At 41.3% G+C, this 11519-nt stretch overlaps 1 protein-coding gene across 1 annotated transcript; it reads left to right on the top strand.

Annotated features, from left to right (window-relative positions):
• Positions 1-5784: 5784 nt before the first annotated feature.
• On the top strand, positions 5785-11355 carry DRL1 (KTI12-like, chromatin associated protein). Its single transcript, XM_087522113.1, has 10 exons — positions 5785-5989; positions 6825-6993; positions 7108-7211; positions 7580-7636; positions 8258-8343; positions 8618-8703; positions 9170-9285; positions 10052-10102; positions 10202-10290; positions 10870-11355. Exons 2-10 carry the CDS (start codon positions 6840-6842, stop codon positions 11030-11032), a joined length of 906 nt encoding a protein of 301 aa, XP_087378239.1. The 5' UTR covers positions 5785-5989; positions 6825-6839; the 3' UTR covers positions 11033-11355.
• The last annotated feature ends 164 nt before the right edge of the window (positions 11356-11519 follow it).

Raw genomic sequence — 11519 nt, 5'->3', positions numbered from 1 at the left:
CCGTCCCAAACTGCTTTCATGCGGCCGGACAGAAACATCCTAGAAGGGGTTGTGGTCCTACATGAAACGCTCCATGAAATCCACATGAAAAAACTAGACAGAGTTGTTTTCAAAGTGGATTTTGAGAAAGCGTACGATAAGGTCAAATGGCCTTTTCTTCAACAGGCCTTGCGTATGAAAGTTTTTGATCTGGCCTGGAGACACCAGGTAGAATCTTTCACGTAAGAAGGGAGTGTTGGAATTAAAGTGAATGATGACATAGGTCGCTACTTCCAAACACACAAAGGTCTGAGGCAAGGAGATCCGATGTCACCTATTCTGTTCAACATAGTGGTCGATATGTTGACAATTCTAATAGGGTGGGCTAAGGATGCGGGTCAGGTAGGTGGCCTCGTTCCGCACTTAGTTGACGGAGGTGTATCTATCCTACAGTACGCTGATGATACTATGATCTTCATGGAGCACGATTTGGCAAAAGCGAGAAACATGAAGCTGGTGTTATGCTTATTCGAACAATTGACCGGGTTAAAGATTAACTTCCACAAAAGCGAAGTATTCTGTTCTGGAAGAGCTAATGATGACCAAGATGCGTACAGACAATTGTTCGGGTGTGAATTGGGGGCTTTACCTTTCACATATTTAGGTATACCAATCCACCATCCTAAGCTGACAAACAGAGAATGAAAATGCATTGAGGATCGATTTGAGAAGAAACTGAGCTGCTGGAAGGGCAAGCTGATGTCATACAGAGGCCGATTAATTCTCATTAATTCGGTTCTCACGACTATGCACATGTTTCTCTTATCCTTTTTCAAGGTACTAGTTGGAGTTAGAAAAAGGCTAGACTTCTATCGATCACGTTTTTTCTGGCAGAGTGATGAACTAAAACGAAAATACAGACTCGCTAAATGGGATATCATTTGTAGGCCGAAAGACCAAGGGGGTCTAGGTATTGAAAATCTTGAGGTGAAGAACAGATGTCTTCTCAGCAAGTGGTTGTATAAGCTATCTGTAGAGACGGAGGCCACATGGGCTCATATTCTGCGTAATAAGTACCTCCACTCTAAAACCTTGTCCCAGGTGATAGTGAGGCCGACCGATTCGCCTTTTTGGAAAGGACTGATGAGAGTTAAATCACTCTTTTTCAACAAGACAAAGTTTATAGTTGGAAATCGTACCACTACGAGATTCTGGGAGGATACGTGGCTAGGGGAGACGCCTCTCGCACTCAAATATCCTTCTCGTTATAGCATTGTTCAGCGAAGAGACGCTTACGTTGCAACAGTAATACAATCCACTCCTCCGAATATTCAATTTAGGAGGACGCTAGCGGGAAACAGGTGGGACGCCTGGCTCCATCTTGTGAGACGTTTGATGGATGTTCAGTTGTCTCAACAGTCCGATCAGTTGTGCTGGAAACTAACTAAGAATGAAGAGTTCTCGGTTAAATCCATGTATTTGGATGTTATCAACTCTAGCGCTATTCCTCGTTCGAAACATGTTTGGAAAAGTCAAAGTACCTTTTAAAATCAAAGTATTTATGTGGTTTGTGCATAAACAAGTCATTTTAAGCAAGGATAATTTGGCAAAACGCAACCAGACAGGATCTACAAGATGTAGTTTCTGCGACCATGATGAATCCATCAAACACCTCTTTCTTGATTGCCCTTTGGCAAAAAAATTATGACGGACGATTCACATAGCATTTAATATTACTCCTCTGAATACTATCAACACATTATTTGGGACGTGGTTAGATGGGATAGACTCTGAAACATCGATACATATTCGTGTAGGAGTATGTGCTTTATTATGGGCAGTCTGGAACTGCAGAAATGATTTGGTCTTTAACAGAACAACAAATATTAATTTTTTGCAGGTTATTTTCCGAGTCACTGCATTGATCCGTATGTTGTCGCTACTCACTCCGACGGAGCCTAGAGAGCGTATGGTTACTGGATCTACCCGATGGGAGATGGTAGCATGGGTTATTTTCAAACCGGTTTGGATGACGGTCATGTTATATGATAGGCAATTAGTATTCATATCTTTAATGCCGGCCGGTTGTGGCTTCTCTAGTACTTTTTTAGCTCTTTGTGAGCCTTTTTCATTCTTTGTTTGAGACTTGAGGACTTGTGTTGAACATTTTGCTTATTAATAATTATGGACGTATGCATCGTTCTGATGCAGAGCCCGGGGATAATCCCCTTTTCGAAAAATATATAATCATACAATGGGCAGGCACGAGTTTTCAGTATAGGATATCCATACGCACACAAATGTGGACCAAATTTCATCGGCTAGAAACAATATATCATGTAAATGCAAAATAAAGTGATCAAAGGTCAGAGAACCATGATATGCATCATGTGACAGTAGCATCATTTAAGGGGAAAATACTCTGCCAGGAGATTGAGAGCATACGGGCTGATGACCACATCGACATTTGCCCAATTAGCTTCACTCTTTTTCAGTTTTGACGGCAAAATAACAAGAAGAAAGGTCCTAGTGTGAATATATGAAACTTGCAGTCTACACGTCGGTATCATACAGTATTATTGGTGCAATGTCCGAGAGCCGAACCTCCTTCGCTTCCACCTGAGTTGGATTGGACGCTTTTGGCACCTGCACGCGCACACACAGCAGAAACATCAAAACCAGATCAAATCACTTTTTTATTTATTGCATGTATGGTAGGGCAATTCTGAATATCAAGTGACACTAGACACTTAATTCTACTGAACCATCAAAAGAGATGCCATACTTCAGTGGTAACAGAAATAATACCAACAGTGCCATCAACTCGAACGTACAGAACAAAAATCACACCATTAAACCCTACCAGAACAAGTCGATCATATAGCAGGAAACGTTCCTATATATGGATATAATGTGTTTCATAATCCAGATAGGTGTGAAGTGCCACCAACTAAATAAAAGAGCACACAGGAGTAAAATTATAATAACTAAATAAAAGAACACACATGAGTAATTTAAATTATGAATTGAACAGAAACTTTTGGATTTTTTTTACTTTCACTTTGCAATTTAATATATGCAGCAGGATGCTGTGCTACTACAATTTTCATTAAAGTAGCTACAAAAGGCCTCTAGTCAACATATTAACATCATGGGAAATGTTTCTGAATGACTGAAACGTTACAGTGTGGCAAACAATTCTGAATTATAGCTACCTGAAACCGACATGTTTCTATGAACATCTCAAACCTGGTGGACTTGATGTCTAAGATATTTTCAACACGAACTGGTTCATTTTATTTTATAAATTCAGGTTCAAAACTACCGCTTCTTAAGAGCATTTTCTGTACTTGTTCACTGCCAAATTATTCAGTATATTGTCAACTGAAATAGCTGCATGAAACTGACATGTTTCTGTGAACATCTCAAACCTGGTGGACTTGATGCCCAAGTTATTTTCAACACGAATTGGTTCATTCACATGCCCTGCCCAATATCATTGAATAACTAAAAAAATAAGCCCCTACATTCAGCAATATAAAGATAGCATAGTCAGAGGCAGGGGACAGAAACAATAGCTAAAACAGGGGATTCCATCCAATGAATATCAAGGGGATATATACCTCTGGTGTAGCCGCCGCAGGTGACATTGGACGGTTGGACGGATGTTCTTATTCTTCCCGCAAACTCGGTGCTTCTTCCTCTGGCGAACTCGGCGGCAACATTGGACGTTTCGATGAAAATTGCAATTTCGACGGGCTTTGATGGAGCTTATGGTCCAAGGACGCAACCTGATGGAGATTCCGGCCGAGGACACTTCCTTCTTATAGCAGGCAACTCAAATCCGGGTCGGGAAATTCTTCTTATAGTAGGCCCCACGGCGGAGGTGCTTTGGTCCTCCCCCTTGCCTCGAGCCTCATGCGCCATCCAGCCGCGCTCAGCCACAACCGCCATGGCTGATAGCCTTCAGAGTGTCGCCGCGGAGCTTCTCCTTATCGCTGCTCGCCTCCGTTCATCGGAACCCCAAGCATTGCCGCCGTGGGGCGTCCCCCTCCCCAGCGCTTCTTCTACTCCTCCGCAGCTCACCGCTGTGGTTGTAGCCATCCACCGGCAAGGGCGCAGCCCTCACCTTACCCTGTTCCGCCGTGGCTGGAAAGGTAGCAGGCGTTTGAATAAAATGAAACAGAGGAATCATGGGTTGAATTCATATAGATGTAGGGTTTTTTTAAACGAATTGTTTTTCCAAATTCACTAAAATAGGGACTGGCGGGTTCAATTGTCAAAAACTATAAGGACTTTTCTACAAAAATGTCACAACAGTGAACTCGACAGAAGCAATGCGTGTTTTGTTAGTAGGTAAAGATAAATATAAAGATAATGAACGACAGATCATGGACATACGTACGGAAATTCATGATCTTTTTTCTAAATGATCTTGAAAAAAAAATTGATGCTCCAAAGAAACTATTTTAAAGCATTTTGGGGCGTTAGTTTTATTTTATTTTGCCGTAAAACATTAAGAATGTTTTTTCTTGACAAAATTTGCACTAATGTAAACAAATCAGCAATGTTTATTGCAAAACAAATCAGATATTATTATGTTTATCACACGTGCATTTGATTTTACCGTTTATCACACGTGCATTTGAGCTCGCGAGGGCAAAAACACTTTGGTATCTTTTTTTTGAGCACTTTGGTATCTAGTCCTAGTAGAAAAATCGACACTATTTCCGCTACAAGAAAGTAAAAGAAAGTTCGACACTATTTGAAAGGGAGATTTTTTGTTGTTGTTGTTGTTGATGATGTTGACAAAAGTCAGAACCCGGCCCGACCTTTCGGGCCCGTTCGGAAGTTCTCCACCAGCGCTAGCCTGTTTCTCATGGGAGCAACTAGTTAACGAGCGTTCCTTCGGGAGCCTCGCAACGATCAGCGTCACTTGGCGCGCTCTCAGCCATTCGCTACGTGTCACGCTCTGGATGCTTTCTTTGTTTTTTTTTTCGCACGCGTTTTCGGCTTTTTAAACGTTTTTTTCCGGGTTTTTTCAACGTTTTGGTTTTTCCCCGGTCTTTCTTAGCTTTTCGATTAAATTTTTTTCGAAATTTTTTTTTCGCGAAAAAACGTGTTTTTTTTCGTGGAAGTCACGGTTTTTCTTCCACGAGAGGCACGGTTGTGCTTTAGCGAGAGTCACGACCGTGCCTCTCGGAAACGAAAAAAAACGTATTTTTTGTTTTTTTTCTTTCGCCAGAGTCACGGTTTTGCTTTCGCGAGAGGCACGGTTGTGCTTTCGCGAGAGTCACGGCCGTGCCTCTCGGAAATAAAAAAAACGTGTTTTCTGTTTTTTTTTCCTTACACGAGAGTCACGGTTTTGCTTCCACGACTCTTTCGGAAAGGGAAAAAAAACCGTGCTCCCGGTTTAGTTTTTTCGTCCGGTTTTTTTCATCCAGTTTTTTTTGTGAAAAGAAAGTTCGTCAAAATTTATCAACATGGAATCTAGTTTTGAAGATGTTGACGCGAAGAATCTAATGGTGAAAACGGTTCGAGATTTGGACGCACGGTTTAAGAGATAAAACGTTTTAAATAAACGAAAAAAAGGAAAAACTCGCAGGTTACGACAAGTGACGCGCTGCATGTGCGCCACTTGTCGCGACATTCGAAAGTGGAGTGTTTGAGTACTCCTTAATTAGTAAGCAATGACATAGGACTTAGATGTGCAATACTTATGGCACATCTAAATATGCTTTAGCAAAACTGAATTAGTAATTAGTGATTTCGGCTTCTCATTCCTCTCCAGGACCCAACTCCTCCTCCAATCCGGCCCGACCTTTCCTCTCCAGGACCCAACTCCTCCTCCAGTCCGGCCCAACGGAATCTCCCCCCTCGCAGTACGCCAGTCCACCGCCGCGGTGCCCTAGAGCTCCGTCCCGCCGTGTCGCCGCTTAGCGCACGCACCACCGGACCAGCAGCAGGCGAGGGCCGGCCGGCACCTACTTCAACGGAGCGCGGACGGAAGGTGAGCCCCATCTCCCCTTCTCCCCGTATACCCCAGGGCAGCAACGGCCATCCCTCCCAGCTCCGGCCGAGGCTCCTCCATGCCCGTCCGCCGCCCACGGTGTGCCCCCTTCCGATTCGTCCGGGCCGCGCGATCTTCTCGCTCTCGCGATCGATTCCCCTAACCAATTTCGGCCCCGCTACAGTGGGAGGCAATTCTCGCCACCACCTCGTCGAGGAACCCTGTCTTTGCTCGCTGGAGAGCTCGTCATGTACAGAGAGATATGGTTACCGATATATGATCAGCGATACTGATTTGAGATCTCCGTGCTGGGTTTTAATTAGGAGTGCTTTTTCATTCCCTATTGGTAGCCAAACCAAACGACTAACTTGAATATTTTGTCAAGGGCTGACCAGCTATGTGATATAAACTTCCTTATATAAATCATCAATTTCCTCGTACTTCATATGCTGTATCGACCTCGATAAATGGCATGTATAGTGGCCGTTTTGACACAGACAACAATATCCCTGCACAGAGTGATTTAGGGTTAAACATTTTGCAAAGGGGAATTTTCTCGACTTTTAGCTTGTACTTCATATGCTGTATCGACCTCGATAAATGGCATGTATAGTGGCCGTTTTGACAGACAACAATATCCCTGCTCAGAGTGATGTAGGGTTAAACATTTGCAAAGGGGAATTTTCTCGACTTTTAGCTTGTACTTCCTCCGTAAACTGATATAAGAGCGTTTAGATCACTAAAATAGTTATCTAAACACTCTTATATTAGTTTACAGAGGGAGTATTGAAGATGGAACCATGCCCTGATGCTTTTGTTCTATCCGTCTCCTAAGGTTTCTGCATCTTCCATGGCGCTCGTGGTGATGTGCGGGCAGCCGTGCAGCGGCAAGTCAGAGGCTGCAGCTTGTCTAGCTGCCGCTCTTCGCTCCTCCGTGCCTGACGTCACTGTCCGCGTCATTGACGAGTCATCGCTCCATCTTGGACGGAATGAAAGCTACAAAGGTATTGTCGGTTTTTAGTCTTCATGTTTTCTCTATGCTACTATTCAATTCATTTTTATTGTTCTTTTACCATCCACTTATTTCTGCCAACTGATTCTGTGCTTTTATTTCTTAGATATGGTTGTGGAGAAAAACTTAAGAGGAGTTTTGAGATCAGAAGTTGATAGGTCTGTGTCACGGGATGGCATAATCATCGTGGATTCTTTGAACAATATTAAGGTGATGGCAGTACTGTCTCCTTAATTCTATTGCTGCAACTTGCAATCACTACTCCATTCTCAATTAGTAATAGAAGATAGAAGCAGCACTGTGTGGTTATCTTTTTATGTATGTTATTGTTGTACTTGGCACAGTGTGATCAGGGGACAAAATCTGGGCCCCTCCCTGTGCTATGGTTTTCCGAACCACTCAAGTTTGGGAATTACAAGCTCAAGTCCATCGTTTTACATAGTAAAAAATGTCAATATAGCTCAGTTTTTTGTTGTTGTTTCTTGAGCAGTTACTACGTAAACTGTAATATGAAGTGGATTCTGCAACTTGTGCTGTACTCTGTTAGAGGCGTGATGATTTTTACCTATAATATGCAGGGGTACCGATATGAGCTGTGGTGTCTTGCGCGTGCTTCGGGAATAAGATATTGTGTGGTAGGCACTTGATGTCCTGTTTATTGACTTACATTCATTTTACACATAACAGGTTTACACTAATATGAGCATAGCACAATGAAATCATGATGAGATGGCATCATGTGTTCTCTAAGTATTGTTGTTGGTTAGATGGCAATAGAAGTCAGGTAGTAAAGAGACAACCAGATAATCATAAATGCCACATAATAATAGAGCTAACACGAGCTAATTGATGTGATTCATGACTGGTTCTTGGTGAAGACCCACCGCCGCCGACATTAAAATGTCAGTTCAGAAATTGAGTTCTCCCTCCGACCCATATTACTTGTCGCTCAAACGGTATCTAGCATTGAAATATGTCTAGATACATCCATTTGAACGACAAGTAATATGAATCGGAGGGAGTACAGCATGGGAAATTGGAGGGACAGACCTTAATAAATAAGATGCATTACCAAAGTGATCTTAAAGTATTTTTTACCTGATTTGCAAACCATGATTATGTCCTACACAAAGTATCCTATTGAAGAGAGTGCATATAGAAACTATTGGCCAGTTTACTGCGCCTTTTCACCATTTAATATTGTAAATGATATAATAGTAAGTGATTTCCATCATACTTCATCTTTTATGTTTCAGTTCTTTTGTGATACAGAAGTGGACCATTGTAGGGATTGGAACGTCAAGCGTCAGGAGAAAGGAGAACCCTCATATGATAACAATATGTAAGATATTTCTCTTGTGGCTCTTGTTGACCTGTTTGCAAAATGTAATACCTCTTACGAATGAGATATATGCTGCACAGTTACTTTGTTTGCTCTGATTTCGAATTCATGTATATATAGTTGGCATTTTTATTTCAAATCACTGAAATATTTGATAGGTTATGGAAGGATTTGCTGTTGTATCGGGTTTATGGGGAAAGTAATGGACTCTTTGTCTCCTTCAGTTTACCGAGCAGGTGCCATTGCTCTCTCATGATTTCTTCTGTTTTCACAGATTTGAAGATCTGGCAAGGAGATTTGAGAGGCCTGATAGTCGTAGCCGCTGGGATTCCCCTCTTTTTGAATTGTTTCCATCTAGAGGTAGTCAAATACAGTAGTTCATTTTGTCTAATTATTTTATTTTCACAGCATGCGTGATCTGAATCAGTACTAATATGTTCATCGTATATCTAATCTTTGTAATTAGTATCACATATGTCTAGTACCTTATGCATTACTCGCCATAGTAGATGTTCTGTCCTTCTATTGTTCTATAGTCCCTATTGGTTGAACCCACAATATTTATTGCTTGTTATTGTCGAACACTCATAGAAACTCATGCTCATGTGATTGGTTGAATTGGTAATTATTTTAGTTAATTAGTTTATTGTCAGACAGAATTCCAGGCTTCTTTTCACAATCCTTTCTATCCAGTTTTATATTGGTTACACAAGAATTAGTACCACCCAAGAAATGCTCACTATACTTGGCTAGTGCTCGCTCTCTACTTCTTTACTTCCTTAATTGACTCATTATCCCATTTGATCGATCTTGCTGTTTTCAATAGAGGAAATTGTGGAATCTTCCCCTGTTATTGCCGAGGCTGTATCATATTTGACTAAGAAAGTGGATTCGAAAACAAGAGATGTGAAAGTTCTCCAGCCTACAATAGCTACTCAGTCTGTAAGTATAAATGTTTTTCTAACAAAGAAATTTTTGTATACATCATTGACTGACTACGACTGCATGATCTTCCAATACATAAACAATAATTATTTGGTACTCTGTTAATGCCTGCATGAATTGGTGTGGTACTATATATTGCAGCCAAATACAAGAACATATTAAGGAAATGTGTTTAGTTCCTATGTTTTTTTCCCATGTTACACTATCGGTGAATTTGGTTCTTGCTAAGCTGGCCTATCCAGTCTTTCATGTGCTAGTGTTGGCTTAGCTGTTGCCTCTAATCTGAATAATCTTTTGAAGGTTAGTTATGTTTTCCTAGACAAGCACTAAACTACTCCCTCCGTCCCATAATATAAGAACGTTTTTTACACTAGTAGTATATTATGGGACGGAGGGAGTATGTAGTAAGTAGTAACGGAAGTGCTGTTCGTGTGATTCTTGCCCACGAAAGCGAGCTGGTTTGTCTCTTCATGCAGCTGATTTTCTATCCATCCCAGGCTACGGTGCCTAAAAGAAATTTTGCTTGCTCCAAATGCAGAATGGTGCCGGGCTAGGCTAGGTTTTTTTTTTTTGCTTGGAATCCAGATGAACCATATCTCAAACAAATTCTATCAAAATCTGAATACTCCATGATGCAAATGCAAAAACAATTAAAGTCTTCCTAATATTGTGCAAATACTGTGTATTTCCAACCTGCAGTACTTTTCCATTCATATTGGATTTCCTGTAGATTTAAACAAATCCTGACTTGATAATATTTTAGGTACGGACTACTGAGGGCAATTCGCTCTACGAGATGGACAAAGCAACACAGGTAACTGCAGTTTTCCTGGCTGATGATATCTAGTCCCAGGAAATGTAGCAACGTTTTTAGAAGGAGCTGCAAACCTGTGATATGAACTGTACTTTGCAGGAGGTGGTCAGTGCAATTGTGGAGGCACAGTCTGGTGGTCTTGGGCTTGCCATGAACAAGATTTCTCTTGGGCCTGACTTGCCAACTATATCCTTTACTGTTTGCAATATTCTCTTAGCAAATTACTCCCTTCGTTCCTAAATATAAGTCTTTTTAGAGATTCCAATGTGGACTACATACGGAGTAAAATGTATGAATCTACACTCTAAAATATGTCTATATACATCCGTATGTAGTCCTTATTGAAATCTCTAAAAGGACTTATATACTCCCTCCGTAAACTAATATAAGAGTGTTTACAATACTATAAAGTAGTGATCTAAATGCTCTTATATTAGTTTACAGAGGGAGTATATTATTGCAGGAGATGCAAATAACATATATCCGTCTTTGTGCATCTGTAGGCATGCACAAGTTCCTAGTTCAGAATAACCTTATGATATCATACATGCCATGCGTTATTTTTCAAACTTGCAAATGACTTTTCAAACACCAATCAAGCAGACTAAAAATTCTGAGGTAGAGTAGTTTTCTGTCTGCATGGTCTCAATCTAGAATTGGATTCACCTTTCTATATTATTATTTTGCCATAAGATAATCAAGTGAAGGAAACCACCATTCGTTGGATATTATCATTGCACGGTGAGATCCTTAACTGACTTTTACATTAATCTTCAAAGATCGGTTGGCCTGCCCGAGCTACGGAGCCTCCGACGCACGTTCATCAAGCTGGCAGGGCAGTACAGCTTGAGCGGGCGACCCCCACCAACAGATGCCGACAGCGCGAAGAGGATGTTTGTTGACTACTTGAACCGAGAAATTGGTGGGTGATTCTCTGATGAGTAGTCCTGCCTATGATGTACTACTTCCCAGGGGACAAAATGCAGGCGCTTGTAGCGTTTTCCCCTGCCATGCTCCTCATCTGGCTTCTTTCGGGGCGTCCAAGGAGATTATTTTGCCTCGCATGAGCTTCACCACAAGTATTCACAAGTGGCATGCCGCTGTGTAATTCTGTAGCTCCTGTACCACCCAAATAGTTTTCGCTGGTGTTTGCAACTTGTAAACTACACAATTTGGAAATATTTACCGAATTATTTATGTAATGGCTGCAACTTGTTACAACATATTTGAAAAATGGCTCCAGATTAGCGTTCTTTGTTCTGCTATAATATCCTCAGCTACCAGTCCAACTACCTTCTTCTGTTGATAATGGGAGGCCCTTCAGATAAAAAAAAAATCTGATGTTGGTTATGTCGTGCAGAAAAGATAAAAAACTAAAACAAAGCGGCTGCATACTTGCAGCATATTAGGAGAAGCT

Source organism: Triticum urartu, chromosome 5A (genome assembly GCF_056163025.1).
Source record: "Triticum urartu cultivar PI428250 chromosome 5A, HENAU_Tu73, whole genome shotgun sequence".
NCBI classification, from domain to species: domain Eukaryota; kingdom Viridiplantae; phylum Streptophyta; class Magnoliopsida; order Poales; family Poaceae; genus Triticum; species Triticum urartu.
The sequence above is the reverse complement of the archived record's forward strand: the minus strand, read 5'-3'. Positions and strand labels throughout refer to the sequence as shown.